The sequence below is a fragment of the Procambarus clarkii genome, chromosome 18 (genome assembly GCF_040958095.1).
Source record: "Procambarus clarkii isolate CNS0578487 chromosome 18, FALCON_Pclarkii_2.0, whole genome shotgun sequence".
Taxonomy (NCBI): domain Eukaryota; kingdom Metazoa; phylum Arthropoda; class Malacostraca; order Decapoda; family Cambaridae; genus Procambarus; species Procambarus clarkii.
Window position 1 is genome coordinate 24632233 of NC_091167.1, and position 19346 is coordinate 24651578.

The window sequence follows — 19346 nt, forward strand, 5'->3', positions numbered from 1 at the left end:
CACAGGGGACGTCACAGCCTGCCATAGGGGACGTCACAGCCTACGACAGGGGACGTCACAGCCTGCCACGGGACGTCACAGGCTGCCACAGGGGACGTCACAGGCTGCCACAGGGGACGTCACAGCCTGCCACAGGGGACGTCACAGCCTGCCACAGGGGACGTCACAGCCTGCCACAGGGGACGTCACAGCCTGCCACAGGGGACGTCACAGCCTGCCACAGGGGACGTCACAGCCTGCCACAGGGGACGTCACAGCCTGCCACAGGGGACGTCACAGGCTGCCACAGGGGACGTCACAGCCTGCCACAGGGGACGTCACAGCCTGCCACAGGGGACGTCACAGGCTGCCACAGGGGACGTCAGTGGTCACCAAAAAAGTTGCATTACACACACACAGGAAGACTCGCCTAGATGTACTCGCCTACGTGTGCTTGAAGATTTGAGCTAGGCTCCTAGCTTCGCCTTCCGAACGTTCCTGGATTGATGCAATTCCTTTTCTAACAAGTGTGATATTATCAATTTCTTAGTATACAATTAGTAGATACTATCTACTACATAGATTTTTATCTAAGAAGTAGATACTATCTACTACATAGAATTCTATCTATGTGATATTTGAAAAATCATCATCTCACATAATGGACTGGTATGCAGGGGAATGTGGTCCACAGCCAGCACTGGTAAACTTTGGATCCGCGACGAGGATATTCTCAAGAGCACGAAAAGGAATACGGGTAACTGTCGCTCTAAAATGATCATCTCGCAAGATTCACGAAAAAGTCTACGCGCTGTGCTACCCACGTTTCACTTACTCGGACACAACGGTGTGGCTGTGAGCATCAGCAAGCATGTATAGTCACCACGGCAGAGTTGCTGTCCAGTGAACCGTCTCAAGCGATCGAGTTTGAGACGAGACACATGGTAGAACCTGTGTGATAGGTTCAGTCACGTAATACCTATTTGTACAAATTTGTACCTATTGATGTGAACCTATGACAGGTTCACATCATAGGTACATTTGTGACATTTGCCTTCCTTGGTCGTGCTGAACGTCACTGATGCATGACCCACGAACCCAGTTGCATTCCTACTAGGCGGCTATTTTCTTTTTGTTATGTAATTAAAAACAATGATATAAAAACTCATTACGAACAATGACTTAAAAACAATATTTGCTAAAAATTTCACGTTTAACAGTTTCAATTTATTAAATGACTTTTCTTTATTAAATGACCTTTCTTATGCCTGCTAAGACACTTCTGTTTCAGTAGCAATTTTATTAGGGTACCCTGAGTGTACCTGGAGAGGGTTTCGGGAGTGTTCTACTCCTCGAGAGTAATCAAATGAAACGTGATTCATCTGATTCGGTGCCCGGGTCGACACCATTGGGTTGTGCAACTAAGGGTCCGAGAACCCCCAGAATGCAATTTTACAACCAGATCATGCATTTTGCTTGTCATCTCTAATATTATGAAGAAATTAAAAAAACTGTGCAAAGTACACAATTTCAGACTTGATGGGGGGGGGGGGGGAAGAGGGGTTGGATTGAGATCGGGTCTTAAGGGGTGAAATGAGGCCAACCCCGACACGCTTATGACCGCCCCCAACCACCTAACAGTCACCCGGCAAAGTTGGATGAGCCTACCCCAAGCAGATGGCCTCTATCCTTTGAAAGTCAGACAAAAACAGAAATCTTATTTTATAGATATGGTAATTTTATTATCAGTCAAATAAAATATAGAATTATATTTGATATTAATGCAAATTCACATCAAGTCAAGCAGATGGAGTTTAAACACACACACACACACACACACATACACACACACACACACACACACACACACACACACATACACACACACAATTCTTGTTGATTGACGGTTGAGAGGCGGGACCAAAGAGCCAGAGCTCAACCCCCGCAAACACAACTAGGTGAGTACAACTAGGTGAGTACACACACATACATTGAAGGGCCTCGCAGCCGAGTGGAGAGCGCTCTGGGGTCGTAATCCTAAGGACCGGGGTTCGATCCCCGGCAGAAACAGAAACAAACAAGCAGAGTTTTTTCACCCTGTTTAGCTTGTTCACCTAGCAGTAAAGAGGGATCTGAGAGTTAGACAGTTGCTACGGCTACTTCCTAGGGATGTGTGCGTGTAAGAGAAATATATGTAGTAGACATAATAGAGGAAAAATATATTGGTTAGAAAGACGGGGTCCAAGAGCTAATAACTCGATTCTGAAGACACAAATAGTGAACACACACACTTCACACTGTGCGGTAAACAATTCCATGTGATCTGCGGAGCATGAAGTCTGGCAACAATTCTCGTGGATTATTCACAAATTTCACCGCAGGTCAAATATCCTTGCGCATCCCAGACGTCGGGACACACGTGTATATTCCTCTCACTCTTCCTGCCCCCTCTCTCACAATCTCTCTTTCGCTCTTCACCATTTCCCCCTCTCTTCCACCACTACACAATCACTCCCTCCTCCCAGTATCGTTTTTGTTCTTTTGTTCGCTTTCCCCCCACCCCCCCTTCTCTCTCTCTCTCTCTCTCTCTCTCTCTCTCTCTCTCTCTCTCTCTCTCTCTCTCTCTCTCTCTCTCTCTCTCTCTCTCTCTCTCTCTCTCTCTCTCTCTCTCTCTCTCTCTCTCTCTCTCTCTCTCTCTCTCTCTCTCTCTCCCTCTCTCTCTCTCTCTCTCTCTCTCTCTCTCTCTCTCTCTCTCTCTCTCTCTCTCTCTCTCTCTCTCTCTCTCTCTCTCTTTCTCTTTCTCTTTCTCTCTCTCTCTCTCTCTCTCTCTCTCTCTCTCTCTCTCTCTCTCTCTCTCTCTCTCTCTCTCTCTCTCTCTCTCTCTCTCTCTCTCTCTCTCTCTCTCTCTCTCTCTCTCTCTCTCTTTCTCTTTCTCTCTCTCTCTCTCTCTCTCTCTCTCTCTCTCCTAACTAGGAACTAGAGTTCTCCGGGACGAAAACTCTTAGTTGCTAGTTTCTCGAGGCGTAGAATACTAAGCATCGAGAAACCTTGTTGTTCGTTGTAAGCAAAATCTGTTTTTTTTAACTTTTATAATTCATTTAAAGCTTTATTATGACGGATATGCTCTATTAAATTTAAGAAAAATTGTATAAGGTACACATTGAATACATCTGGCAGCCAGCACTTTCACACGGCCAGTTTATTAGACTTATTTCTAAGTAAACTTGTGACGAATTCGAGTCGGTTAACGATTGAGCAACATAGATGAGATATAAGGGAGAGAAGTCGAGGCAGATTAGGTATAATTGTGGCGGCTCACCTTGTACTACAAGAGACGACTCCCTACGTCCCGCGAAGATGGGATGAAGGGAAAGCCTTCAGAACAAGGCAAATCAAGCCTTGGTTGTGACCGTACCACTTAGGGGGCTCGGGAACAGTTATATCACTAAATTGGTGTGGGCATATCATAGGCGGCGTCCCCCCCCCCCCCCTCAACCCTATGTCTATGTTAAATAAGTAATTATCAAAAGAAAACATCAGCCTATGATGACTGAATTCTCACGCAGCATGCATGATATCCTCTGCCATGTGGCTCAGGTTATGACTTCTCGTGTTGATGTCTTCCCGTGGGTAGGCGATGGGTTACGTCACAAACTGTAGCGCAAGTTACAGTTCGTGTCGAGAACACACAGACGAAGTTGACAACAAGGTGTCACACGGTGTGTCGGGTCCTCCCTCATCTTGTCATACGTTCGCTACTCGAGCTAAATGACTCCCAACCAATATTTCCTTTGCACTAGTATGAATTAATGTCCTGCCGGGTCATTGCAGTATTATTTCAACCAAACAATTGTAATTTTGGAGAAGATATATGGAGACCGGATATGTGTTGACTTCACATATGTCACGCTATCGGGAGACTGAGTTTGGACCATTAAGAGAGGTGGTAAAGTTTAGTGGTATTTTATTGGACGAGCTCAACCAATTAGGAGGCACTTTGCGACATGACGTAGCGTCGTCGATCAGTCTGATTGGTCTGTGGTGGGACTCGCTGAACTTTGAGCTGCCGAGAAGGTAAGCAGCGGTCAGTTGATCTTCCAACCTACTTTCTAGGAGTCTCTGTTTTTGTTAATGAATACAGGACCGATTACTACTCTAATTTTGGAGGAGACGAGGCGTACATGGAAAGCTGATACTGGTGAAGGCTTTCGTAAGTAACTATAAACTGGCAAGAGTTTAGCAGGCTGATAGCTTGCTTAGTGACGGACAGCTTTCACGACGCGCGTCCGAGGTCCACACGGACGCGCGGTCCGAGGCCTGTGGATGACGCCCCTGGCAACCTGCAATTTGACCGCTGTCAAAGCAAGTCAGTGTGAACTTGTCAGTGCCGAGGAAGAGTAACGATGATAATCGTGTCAAATTCTTCACGCCTGGTGTTTATGGAGTTAGTGTTGGATGTGACCTGCTGTTCTTGGTTGAACACGTTGTGGCTCGCGGGTTGGTTGTGGTGGCCGTGTAGAGGACGAACCCCGTGGGAGGCTATGGTTGCAGGAACAACCAAGATGCTCGCTGGCACCTTAATCCAGGCTATTGGTTGGTGCGCAACACTCGGGGGTAACAAGTGGAATCATTTACAGAGAACAGCTGACAGTCTGCCAGGAGCGAGGGTAGGGGGCCTCCCACTGCGCCAGTAGCGATTCTCCTACAGCCAGCGACACGTTCTGGTGAAGATGATCGTTTACACACTACTCCACCCAGGACGGTCACGAGTAGTGTGTAGAGAGTCCTGGTTAGGTGCCTACCATCCCCTCCCTCTCCCTCCCTACCTCCTCACTCACTTTTGCTTTCAATCTTCCCCTTCATTCTTCCCTCCATCTCCCCCTCGCTCTCTCCTTCCCACCTCCCGCCCGTGATGGCTGGGCCCCTCGACCCCTCTACAGGAGCGTTGTGTGAGGGCGTATTGCTCAGGTGGCGCCCGTGTATATGACCCTGGTAACAGTAAGTGTCGGGAGAACACTCGCCTCCTGATGCTTCACGCTGTATATGAGCGCTGCAGGACGCTATCACCTGCTCTATGGCACCTCCCCTCGCCCCTTCCCCCCCCCTCCCACACTCACACAACAACCACCATCGACCCCCCTCCTACACACACCAACCACCATCACCCCTCCTCCCCCGCACACACCAACAACCATCGCCCCTCCACCCACACACACCAACAACCATCGCCCCTCCACCCACACACACCAACAACCATCGCCCCTCCACCCACACACACCAACAACCATCGCCCCTCCACCCACACACACCAACAACCATCGCCCCTCCCCCTATACACACCAACCACCATCACCCCTCCTCCCCCGCACACACCAACCATCATCGCCCCTCCCCCCCCCCCACACACACACCAACTACTACACAATATAGCGAAAACACCAGATTACGACTCTCACTAAAACCAATGGAAGGTTGAACAGTCAAAAAAAAAAAAAACTATTCCAGCTGGAAACTGTAATTGAACCAAAGTCATGTTACTTTTCCCAGTGCATTCAAACACAACAACCAATGTTGGTTGTCAGTCCTGTGAATGTTAAATAAGCTATCAAAATTAATATTATAACGCTGAGTGACGTAGAGCGCCAGTGCTGGGCCCTCGGGGTCAGCGCCTTCGTCAAGCACCATACATACTTCACACTCCGTCAGCACGAGTACGGACGCCGATGGCACGGCGTGATGTAACCTCTTGTTGCTTCCAGTGCAGACAGCGCCTGGAGTGAACGTGTTATAATCATCCATCATGTGAATAGTAACAGAGATGAGACACGTTATTTGTTCCAGGATATTCGGCGCCAAGCGCAAGCGTGGCCCTCGTCGATCCTGGAAATCTTAGCCAAAAGTCAAACTTTATATTCATTCATTATTTAGTTGAAATGGCTTAGCACTTTCTCCTGATAGTTCCCTTCCTTTCGATATTTACTCTCTAGTGCAATTACTCACTAGTGCAACTACTCACTAGTGCAACTACTAGTGCAACTACTCACCAGTACATCATCATAAATCACCAATACCTGGGATCAGATCACCAAATTTACTTTTAGGAGATAAAGGTATTCATGGTGCCTTGAGTCACACCGTATTATACCCCATATTGGCGACCGCCCCATAATATCTCATTCATTAACATGTGTATAATTAAGTATGAACTCTCTCTCTTTCTTTGTGTTCTGTGTACAGTTTATAGCATTCCAGAATTCGAAATGGCGCTCAGCGCAACTGTGACGTTATTACCAGGCGACGACGCCTCATACGTGACGTAAGGCAAGCCAGAGATGGTCTTACGTAAACAATGCGTCACCGAGTCCGTTTCGTGATTGGCCGAGACATGTCACTCGCTGTCCATACGTTACGAGGGAAGTTACTGCAGGCTCCGCCCGCTTGACAGTGTCTGGCCGCCTCGTGACCCCATGGAGCGGGCTGAACCAGTGTTTTTTTTTTTGTTTGGGAGAGAGAGACTGTACAGCCAGTGGACCTTTCCTCATCAGCCCAGTTTTATGCTACTGTCAGTAATGAGAACAGTGAAAGAGGAAAACTGGCAGTGAACACGTAGACTAGCAACGGTGAGCCGTGAACATTGTGGGAGCAGACTGGCGCCCGTTTCACTACATGTCAACAGCTGAAGTCATTGGAGTAGCACACTAGAGCCTGTTAAAACAAGCGGCGATCTGTTTATTTTACACATCGTGCCCACAAGGTGGGGAGTTATGTGGGCCTCAAGAGGATCAAGAAAACGGGGTGGAAAGAGAGTACTAAGCGAGGCTGTGTGCCGACGTTCATTGTGACTTACAGTACATACCAGAGGAGAAATTCAGTGACCCTGGCGGCAACAGTGTTACCGAAATATTGTTAGTGAAACCCGGCAGTGGATGTCCGCAGACTTAATCTCGGTGCTGGCGCAAAATCATCCTGTAGGATGGGGAGTTCCAGTAGTATCACTACTACCTTATTAACTCTTGTGTTCTTGAGGATATCCTCATAATGCGCCCAGAGTTGGCTAGGGCAGACTCTGGCTGCCATATGTGCTTAGTCATCATATGCGTTTGTACGACTAACCATCCTGTGTGATGGGGACCTGGAGCATCTTGCAGCTAGTTCTTGGCACATACTATACTCCTCTTCATATAGTCTAGGGCAGCTGCACATGTAGCTAAATGTGTTAATAAAAAGAGTGGAGAACACGCCGCCATTCCTCCACTTCCTGTTTACAAGTGATGCCTGTCACTAGTAGGAATTCTGTGAGTTGTCCTCGACCAAGGAGGTCTCCAGGGTGGGTACGGACGACTAGGTCTCCAGTGTTCTCGGCCCAGGAGGTCTCCAGTGTTCTCGGCCCAGGAGGTCTCCAGTGTTCTCGGCCCAGGAGGTCTCCAGTGTTCTCGGCCCAGGAGGTCTCCAGTGTTCTCGGCCCAGGAGGTCTCCAGTGTTCTCGGCCCAGGAGGTCTCCAGGGAGGGTACGGATGACTAGATCTCCAGTGTTCTCGGCCCAGGAGGTCTCCAGGGAGGGTACGGATGACTAGGTCTCCAGTGTTCTCGGCCAAGGAGGTCTCCAGGGAGGGTACGGATGACTAGGTCTCCAGTGTTCTCGGCCCAGGAGGTCTCCAGTGTTCTCGGCCCAGGAGGTCTCCAGTGTTCTCAGCCCAGGAGGTCTCCAGTGTTCTCGGCCCAGGAGGTCTCCAGTGTTCTCGGCCCAGGAGGTCTCCATGGAGGGTACGGATGACTAGGTCTCCAGTGTTCTCGGCCCAGGACGACTCCAGGGAGGGTACAGACGACCAGGTCCCCCCCCCCTCCCCCGTGTCCTCGACCCAGGAGGAAAACAGATGAAAGCTTCAGCTGTTCCACAACTTTATTTACAAACTGTTGCTGGCTAATTTATCCGAGCCATACCAGGGTCCTTTTTTTATATTTTTTTTTTTTTGCCTACCGAATATTGGAGTTCACCTTTGTGCAGAAAACCAGTTAGTTTATTCGGCAAACACAGCTAGCTGGCTCGCGCCCTCCACACCCTCCAAGCCTCGTTCATCCACCATACAAACAATGTTTCAATTTATCACATGCAAACTTTTAACTCTGAATGTTAAAAGGGAACGAATCGTGTTTTGTGCAACTGCTTCAGTGCTTGTGAGGAACCAAGTCAATAAGGTGACGGGGATTACCAGTCACTCTCGTCTGTGTTATGATGCTCCGAGTGACTCGAGGCTAATACGCGAGACCCACAACTTTACGAGAAGTCTTTGTTTACCCGTGTGACCTGTTCTCACAGATACCTGACTATGCAAGGAATCAAGGCATCCTTCAGAACCTTGTATACCACATATGTAAGACCAATCCTGGAGTATGCGGCCCCAGCATGGAGCCCGTACCTTGTCAAGCACAAGACGAAGCTGGAAAAGTTCAGAGGTATGCTACTAGGCTAGTTCCAGAACTAAAAGGCATGAGTTACGAGGAAAGGCTGAGTGAAATGCATCCTCACGACACTGGAAGACAGAAGAGTAAGGGGAGACATGATCACTACCTACAAAATTCTCAAAGGAATTGACAGGGTAGATAAAGATAAATTGTTTAACACGGGTGGTACGTGAACAAGGGGACACAGGTGGAAACTGAGTACCCACATGAGCCACAGGGACGTTAGAAGGAACTTTTTCAGTGTCAGAGTAGGTAACAGATGGAATGCATAAGACAGCGATGTGGTGGAGGCTGACTCCATACACAGTTTCAAATGTAGATATGAGAAAGCCCATTAGGCTCAGGAACCAGTTGATTGACAGTTGTATCTTATACTTAGATACAACTGTATATCTTATACTTAGATACAGTTGTATATATAAGATATATTAGTATCTTAGACGTAAGATACTAATATATGTTACGTCTATATATATCTTACTGATATCTCACGTCTTCCACGGAGACAAAATGTTAATTGTGGCGTCGTGAGTCAGGAATGACGCAACACAGTGCGTTGTTGTCCTGTCTGTATCTGATTAGACGCAGAGCGGCAGTAGACGCAGAGCGGCAGTAGCGGCAGAGCGGCAGTAGACGCAGAGCGGCAGTAGACGCAGAGCGGCAGTAGACGCAGAGCGGCAGTAGACGCAGACCGGCAGTAGACGCAGAGCGGCAGTAGCGGCAGAGCGGCAGTAGACGCAGAGCGGCAGTAGACGCAGAGCGGCAGTAGACGCAGAGCGGCAGTAGACGCAGACCGGCAGTAGACGCAGAGCGGCAGTAGACGCAGAGCGGCAGTAGACGCAGAGCAGCAGTAGCGGCTGGTGGAGCGTGTCTTGAGGGCCTCACGCAGCTGCTCACATTACTCAGCCAGAATTGAATTTGATATATTTATCTTTGTAATTAGTATATAGAGATCTTAAGGCTGCCTTTACACCACATCAGAAGTCTCCCCTCCCGACTTGACCACTTGTTCCACCACACGCACCTCACTTAATGGACAGCCACTCCATGGCCGCATTTATCAAGGGACTCTCAAAAATAAAAAATACAAACCTGTGAATACAGCGCCACCATTTTGGTGCAATTGTAGTGTGTTGGGAGCTGTGTGCTGCCGGTGAAGGGGCCGCGGAGACCACCATTCTGCTCTATAACCCTTAAAACTAGTCTAAACACCAGTTAGACCAGCCAGTTTTGGGCTGGTCTAACTGGTCTAACTACTCCCCAGTTTTGGGGAGTATCGTTGCTCGTTTGTTTTCATGTAAACGATAAGCTGGCCTTTACCACGCTGCCACATGTTCAATAATGTGTTAATAAGACCGGTCAGTAACCTTACTGAGGCGACGCTCCTCAGTTCTTACACTGTCCTCTTCGACACCACAGCTTCCTGGGCGGTGGGTAACAAAAAGGAAGCCTGGTCGAGGACCGGGCCGCGGGGACGCTAAGCCACGAAATCATCTCAAGATAACCTCAAGGCCAGCAAGTGTGTCATAAATACTGGTCCAGCACCTCAGATGGCGGTGAGTATGAGGCTTAGCGGGTGACGCTTAGGGCCCCGAGCAGGGAGAGTCCTACAGGTAATGTAGGCTGGCACCACTCCTTCACTACCTCCCACAACACACACTCACAACACGCCCACACCCAACCATACGCCCACACACACACACACACACACACACACACACACACACACACACACACACACACACACACTAACTGAACCCTCACGTCCCAGATCCTAAATCTAGAGAACACTCCCACGTCCAATGGTTCCCCCACAGATCTTCTCGCGCCATTACCAGCCCCAATCTGCCCTCCTCTCCCTCTCCCTATCCTACCCTACCCCCATAACACTCCCCATCCCCCCATCCTACACTCCCCTTTCACCCCACCATCCCCCCCCCCCGCCGTACACAACCCCTAACTACCCCTTCGAATTCTTTTGCCCAAATAAAGTCTTGGAATTCGGAATGGGAATTTAAAGCGCCACTCACAATTCTGAAATTGGCACTTTGAACTTACAACGAAGTTAGTTTGTCCATAATTGACGGAACTGTTGGGTGGGCGGCCGGCCTGAGAGCGGCGGTGGTGCGCGCCAGGACCAAGAGACGGAGTATAGTACGTCAGAATTACGGTGGTTTATGGTGTCCAGCACCACCATGCTGGCTGTGGCAGGGGAGGCTGTGTTTAGGAGGGCCTCGCAGCGCGTGTCCAGGGGCCCTCTCCAACGGGCTAACTTAGCCGTAGAGCGTGCATGGTGCAAAGTTACGTGCACATGTAGATGACAGGAAACGCGTGCAGGGTGCAGAGGGGGGCGAGCAGGTAGCTGATATTGCAACCCCCTCCCCCCTCTCACAACCCCCAACACATTAACACCCCCCCCCCCTCCCTTACCCACAACCCCTCACACGCACAACCTCTCACCCACATACACACGCAATTTATTAAAGGCAATATTGGACAGACATAAATTGGTCATTGAAATTTATCTGACGGTATTTATGTTCTCACATGAAACGGTTTTCGGGTCAAGGAAAACTATTTTTATTTACACACACACACACACACACACACACACACACACACACACACACACACACACACACACACACACACACACACACACACACACACACACACACATACATACATACATACATACACACGCACACACATACACACCAGGAGGGCGCCTGGTGGCTGAGAGGACAGCACTCAGGATTCGTAGTTCTGTGGACCAGGGATCGATCCCCAGCGATTGCGGAAACAAATGTGCAGAATTTCTTTCACCCTGATGCCACTGTTGCCTAGCAGTAAATATGTACCTGGGAGTTAGACAGCTGTTACGGGCTGCTTCCTCGGAACGTAGGTAGGTAGGTGTGTGTGTGTAAAAATCCGTTGATTAACAGTTGAGAGGCGGGCCAAAGGAGCCAGTGCACATCCCCCGCAATCACAACCAGGTGAACACAACTAGGTGAATACACACACACACACACACACACACACACACACACACACACACACACACACACACACACACACACCAGTGTGCGTGAACACACTGGTGTGTGTATGTATATGAACACGAACAAGGGGACACAGGTGGAAACTTAATACCCAAATGAGCCACAGGGACGTTAGAAAGATTTTTTTCAGTGTCAGAGTAGTTAATAAATGGAATGCATTAGGCAGTGATGTGGTGGAGGCTGACTCTATACACAGTTTCAAATATAGATATGATAGAGCCCAATAGGCTAAGGAATCTGTACACTAGTTGATTGACAGTTGAGAGGCGGGACCAAAGAGCCAGAGCTCAACCCCCGCAAACACAACTAGGTGAGTACAACTAGGTGAGTACACACACACACACACACACACACACACACACACACACACACACACACACACACACACACACACACACACACACACACGAGGAAGGAAGGAGCAGAAGCACTGTGCCTGCCACTCTCCACAGTGTATAACAAATCACTGGTAACAGGGGAATTGCCAAAAAATTGGAAGACCAATTTTTTGGTCTTGTATACAAAACGTATACATATATTATCAATATATATATATATATATATATATATATATATATATATATATATATATATATATATATATATATATATATATATATATATATATATATATATATTGACAACACGAGTAAATGTAAAATTATGGAAATGGGACTAGTTGACAGGAGACCAAAGGGACAGAACACAATGAAGGTGAACTGCCTACCTGTGACGACGTGAGAAAGAGACCTGGGGGTGGACGTAACACCTATCTCCTGAGGCACATATAAATAGGATAACGACAGCAGCGTACTCTACACTGGCAAAAGTTAGAACATCATTCAGAAACCTAAGTGAGGAGGCATTTAGGGTGCTTTACATTGCGTACGTGAGGCCAGTCTTAGAGTATGCCGCCTCATCATGGAGTCCCCATCTGAAGAAACACACAAGGAAACTGGAAAAGGTTCAGAAGTTTGCAACGAGACTCGTCCCAGCATTACGAGGGATGGGATATGAAGAGCGCCTGAAGGAACTAATGTAGGAAGGAACTAATGAACTAATGTTTCTAATGTCGCCTTACGACACTAGAAAGAAGAAGGGAGAGGAGGGATATGATAGGAACGTATAGAATACTTAGTGGGATTGACAAAGTGGACATAGACGAAATGTTCACACGGAATAGTAACGGAACGAGGGGCTATGGGTAGAAGCTGGAAACTCAGATGAGTCACAGAGATGTTAGGAAGTTTTCTTTTAGCGTGAGAGTAGTGGAAAAATGGAATGCGCTTAAGGAACAGGTTGTGGAAGCAAATTCTATTCATAATTATAAAACTAGGAATGATAGGGAAGTGGGACAGGATTTTTTTTTTTAAATGCCAAGGCATTACGACTATACAGCACTAGGAAGGGATCAGATTAAGGATTTGGAATGGGACGGGAGGGAAGGAATTGTGCCCAAGTGGGACAGGAGTCATCGCTGTAAACAATCGATGACTCGAAAGGCGGGATCCAAGAATCAGTGCTCGATTCTGCAGACACAAATAGGTGAGTACACAAAGTTGAGTGGAAGCCTACTCACGCATGACAGGATCTCCCAGGAGAGGTGACCAGACCAGGACTAACTGGTCGATCGCGATTCAATATTTCCTGCGAGTTTTCCCTGCCGCTGGGGCGATGTCGCTCACACAGCTGTGTCCTCTACGGTCACAAGGTCCAGCTTCCTGCAGCCTCCACCATACTGGCCACCCACCACCCCGCCTCTGGTCGTCCACCCCCACCCACCACCCCGCCTCTGGTCGTCCACCCCCACCCACCACCACCTCGCCTGGTCGACCACACACCAGTGGGGAGTGAACAACGACAGAACAGCTGGGGTCGACAGAACAGCTGGGGACGACAGAACAGCTGGGGACGACAGAACAGCTGGGGACGACGGAACAGCTGGGGACGACGGAACAGCTGGGGACGACGGAACAGCTGGGGACGACAGAACAGCTGGGGACGACATAACAGCTGGGGACGACACAACAGCTGGAGACGACACAACAGCTGGGGACGACACAACAGCTGGGGACGATACAACAGCTGGGGACGACACAACAGCTGGGAACGACACAACAGCTGGGGACGACATAACAGCTGGGGACGACACAACAGCTGGGGACGACACAACAGCTGGGGACGACACAACAGCTGGGGACGACACAACAGCTGGGGACTCACCTCAGCGGCAGACGCCTGCGTGTCACCTGCAAAAGAAAAAGTCAAATGTTTAATCTTTAACATAACAGTTACTAGAAGCGGGCCACCCTCGCCTCCCGCCTGACAATTCCCATGACAATGTTCTGGCAACACGCGCGACCCACCGGTGGCGCCATCTATGAGCGGTGCGGCCAGTCCTCACCAACCTGTCCTAACACGAAGAACGTCGCTTTTCGCTCGTATGCTTTACCTAAGGCGAAAAAAATAGTCGTACTAGAAAATGGAAGCGGTTGGCGAAAGTGACGTACTGTCCCGTTTTCTGTTTTAGGTCCTCTGGTAGGTTAGGAGAGGACACTGTAATTTACATTGACCGTTTTCTTGACATTAAGGAACCTTAGGAGGACGGACTGGACTCTCAGAGCGTGGGGATGGAAACCTGTCACCCCCAAAGCTCCCCAAAGCTTCCTAGCATTTCATAAGTAATGACGAACTATGATACACTTACTATAATGTTGGTGCTGAATGTACAACATTAAAAAAAAATTTACTCTGAAATATTATCTTTTTTATAACGAAATTAGACGAACCTAAGTGGCGGGTGAGGCCACAGGAAGTCGACGATCCAAGCGACAATGTTGTGGCTGCGGGTAATTAGACGGACCCAATTTCGTTATATAAATTATATTATTTCAGAGTAAAAATGTTTTTTTTTCTTCATGTTGTACATTCAGCACCAACATTATAGTGAGTAAATATATCATAGTACTTCACTATTTAAGTAATGCTAGGAAGCTTTGGGTACCGTTGGGTACCGTTGGGTACCTTTGGGTAATTAGCCGGACCCTCGGCGAGGCTAAGCCCCCCCCCCCCCACCTCCTCTCGCAAGAAACCGGTCGCGTTCTGCACGTCATGGTAACCAACGTTACAGATGCAGCCTACTATGTACATATCCACGTCTGCTATGGATGGGAATGATAGGTTACGTGGGTCACCTGGTTAGGTTAGGTTAAGGGGACGTAGTGGAGAGTCAAGAGGACGGGGCCTAGCCACACGGTGAAGTAGGAGCCGGTGAGGGACACCAGGCTATTTATCTTGCCGGGCAACAGCAAGATAAATAAGATGGTATTGGATCAGTATATTATCAGTATATTATCAGTATATTATCAGTACATTGGATATTGGTATTGGATCCAACCTACCAGTGATTGCACTCCATCAATACACATGTATAATAAATGCAGCTCTTGCATCTGGACTATTCCCCACATACTTCAAGAATGCCACAATAAGACTAATCCCCAAGCCAGGTAAACCCCCAACCCAAACTGAAAATTACAGGCCAATTTCCATCCTCGAAGTACAAGGTAAAATATTCGAAAATATAATCAATCAGAGACTTGTGAAGTACATGGAGGAGGAAGGGAAGTATAACACCAGGCAGCATGGGTTTAGACACCGCAGAGGGGCCCATACAGCTATAGCTCTGATCTACCAGCATATAGCCAACGCAGTGTCGAAAAAAGATCAGTGTAATATAGTGCTTAGAGACATTTCGAAAGCCTACGACAAAGTGTGGCACACAGGCCTAAAATATAAGATATCTGAACTAGGACTTCCTGAAAGATTTACTGCTACTCTCTGCAGCTTTATAGACAACAGAACTGCTAGGCTTAATATCGGCAGAGCTACTTGGGTGACATAATAGAATTGAAAAGTGGAGTACCACAAGGAAGCTGCCTCTCCCCCACTCTATTCAACATATATACAGCTGACCTACCCCAACCCCAACATGGAGAATACATCACATACGCTGACGATGTCACCCAAATAATATGCCAACCGGGCCCATCAAAGCCGCTACTAGCCGACAAGACCAAGGCGGCAATTGAACTCATAAAAAACTTTGACAAGCAATGGAAAATAAGCATCAACAAAAGTTTCAGATAATACACATTGCGAAAAGAAACCCGGACCCCATCATCCTTGACAACCATCCGATCCAATATGCGGAGGTTGGCAGAATACTGGGACTTGTGATAAATAGAACAGGGATACAAATCCATGTAAGGGACCGACTAGACAAAGCCAAAGCAGCCTTAGGAAAATTGAGGAGATTCCGAAGCCTCAGTACTAACATTCAGATCCACCTATATAAGGCTCTAGTTCGGCCGCATCTAGAGTATCCCCCAGTACCACTACACACCATAAAGAAAACTAACATGCAGAAACTGCAAGCAGTGCAAAATAAGGCGCTAAGGAGAGCAGCAAAACACCGTCCACCATATGATCAGACAATCCAGGAGCTCCACGAACTCCTGAACATACAGCCACTAAACATCAGACTGCAGCACCAAGCCATCAGGGTGTGGAACACCATCGAAATGTTAGAGGACCCAATGTTTGAAAGATTGCTCCAAGATGAGACGCCCCGCTCCCATAGCTGGTGGCCCAAGATGAGACGCCCCGCTCCCATAGCTGGTGGCCCAAGAGCCTCGATTTACTAGATGCAAACCCCGCCCCACAGTACATAATTCCCAGATGAAATACTGACTAGAAATCCTTCTCCCAATAATTGGAAAAATTGAGTATGTATGTGTGTATGTATCTGCTTTCATACCTCTCACTGTATTTCCCACTTCTATACTTCCCTTCACCTATGCCTCTCCTTCCTTTTTACCCCCCCCCCCACTCAAAAACAAAAGGGAGGCCAGGTAGGAGCCAGTGAGGAAGGCACAATTGTGAGAAGACCAATCCGGATCCCACGGGGGCGGGAGAGTGGGTGTCCTCCCACGGGGGCGAGAGAGGAGGGGTGTCCTCCCACGGGGGCGAGAGAGGAGGGGTGTCCTCCCACGGGGGCGAGAGAGGGGGTGTCCTCCCACGGGGGCGAGAGAGGGGGTGTCCTCCCACGGGGGCGAGAGAGGGGGTGTCCTCCCACGGGGGCGAGAGAGGGGGTGTCCTCCCACGGGGGCGAGAGAGGGGGGGGTGTCCTCCCACGGGGGCGAGAGAGGGGGTGTCCTCCCACGGGGGCGAGAGAGGGGGGGTGTCCTCCCACGAGGCTCAGACAACATTAACCCAGAACTATAATTAAGTTATAGAATAATTGAAAAATATAATGACTTGTCTGGGCCAGGCGGGAGGCCGCCCTAATGGCCCTTTATCTCAGCCATTAATCTGTCTGTGTGTACTGAAACACGTAAAAGACAGTGGAATTAAGTGGCGTAAGATGCCTCTCTCAGCACGTGACGTGTAGCGAAGACAACATTAATGTCCCACAGAGAATTTAATACTAAACTTAACCGGTTATTGCTTGGAGATCATTGGTTTTATTATACCGGGGGATGGGGGATTGGGAGGGGGGTGCTGGGGGGCGTGTTGGGGGGGGGGGCGTGTGGGGGGGGAGGGTGCAGGGAGGGGGTCACGTATGTGTGTTGTGGGCGTCCATATATGTTGAAATACAGAGAGAGCAAGGTTAGGTGCCCCCTGCCCCCCCCCCCTCCCCCCCCTCACACACACATGAAGGCAGGCCGCTCTCATAACTCTCACTGTATTTCCCATTTCCCTTCACCTGTGCCCCTTCATCATCTTTATCCTCACCAAAGTAAAGGAAGTTGAGCCATTAACCTTCGACTTACAGAGTTACACCTTTCTTCTCCTCTACCGCTACAGGTGTGGTGGGTGTCTACACTATACTGGTTATCTTGAGGTTATCTTGAGGTTATCTTGAGATGATTTCGGGGCTTAGCGTCCCCGCGGCCCGGTCCTCGACCAGGCCTCTTTTTTTTGTTACACACTCCCAGGAAGCAGCCCGTAGCAGCTGTCTAACTCCCAGGTACCTATTTACTGCTAGGTGAATAGGGGCATCAGGGTAACAATAATTTTTTGCCCATTTGTCTCCGCCTCCACCGGGGATCGAACCCGGAACCTCAGGACTACGAATCCAAAGCGGTGTCCAGCCAGGTGTGAGGCGCCCCGTCATGGCCCCCGTCTCACCACACTGAGCTCCTCTCAGTAAGCCGCGAACTAAGCACTATACATGTAATGTTACCAGGCCAGATATCCGGCTATAGCACATTCTCTTCTCTTCTCCTCCTGCTCTCCCTCTCTTCCGTCTCGTTCAGAGCACTGTTCACCACACACTGAGTACTGCCTCGTGTTCCACACCTACCATCAGTGCCCCACCACCACCACCTCCTCCTCGTGGGTAAACAAAGGTTGCTAGAATTCAGTTCCAATAAGTGTAAGGTAATGAAGTTGAGAAAAAGAGAAATAGTCAAGAAAGTATATATATGCATCAAAAGGGGGAAAGTAAGGAAAGGGTTAGAAAGATGCAATGTCTTTTTTAATGGATGTAATTAAACCACAAACACCAGAGGCTCACAAGCACGGTAACATCAGCAGGATACGCGACGCTAACATCAGAACGTTGATTAGAGACCTAAACCAGGGGCTCTTTCACGGCACTCAACGGTACACACACCTTTGTTAACCTACGTGCACTCTCCCCCCCCCCCCCATACACACACACAGGGGACCTGATAGCTGATTGGACAGCGCTCTGGACTCATAATCCTTAGGTCCGGGTTCGATCTCCGGTGATGGTAGAAACAAATGGGCAGAGTTTCTTTCACCCTGATGCGTCTGTTAACCTAGCAGTAAATAGGTACCTAGGAATTAGACAACTGTTACAGGCTGCTTCCTGGGTGTCTGTGTGTATGTGGAAAAAAATAGTAGTTAGTAACAGTTGATTGACAGTTGAATGACGGTCCTAAAGAGCAGAGCTCAACCCCCCGCAAGCACAACTAGGTGAACACACACACACACACACACACACACACACACACACACACACACACACACACACACACACACACACACACACACACACACACACACACACACACACCTGCGGTGAGGAGCAAGCGACCAGGTGTGCTCACTGCTGTGTCATTACACGTCTGTATTGTACGACCATCATGATGATAACCACCGACCACGTGTACACAACAGCACGTGGAGGACAACCACCGACCACGTGTACACAACAGCACGTGGAGGACAACCACCGACCACGTGTACACAACAGCACGTGGAGGACAACCACCGACCACGTGTACACAACAGCACGTGGAGGACAACCACCGACCACGTGTACACAACAGCACGTGGAGGACAACCACCGACCACGTGTACACAACAGCACGTGGAGGACAACCACCGACCACGTGTACACAAGGGCACGTGGAGGACAACCACCGACCACGTGTACACAACAGCACGTGGAGACCAACCACCGACCACGTGTACACAACAGCACGTGGAGACCAACCACCGACCACGTGTACACAAGAGCACGTGGAGAGCACCCACCGACCACGTGTACACAACAGCACGTGGAGACCAACCACCGACCACGTGTACACAAGAGCACGTGGAGAGCAACCACCGACCACGTGTACACAAGGGCACGTGGAGACCAACCACCGACCACGTGTACACAAGGGCACGTGGAGGACAACCACCGACCACGTGTACACAACAGCACGTGGAGACCAACCACCGACCACGTGTACACAACAGCACGTGGAGACCAACCACCGACCACGTGTACACAAGAGCACGTGGAGACCAACCACCGACCAC

At 49.1% G+C, this 19346-nt stretch overlaps 1 protein-coding gene across 1 annotated transcript in view; it reads right to left on the reverse strand.

Moving 5' to 3' along the window:
* The window catches only part of LOC123754527 (uncharacterized), a 286224-nt gene that overhangs the window by 125427 nt on the left and 141451 nt on the right, over positions 1-19346 (reverse strand). Inside the window, exon 3 of the mRNA XM_069326370.1 lies at positions 13728-13753. Within this exon, the coding sequence (XP_069182471.1) occupies positions 13728-13753 (26 nt within the window). The remainder of the gene's footprint in view (positions 1-13727; positions 13754-19346) is intronic.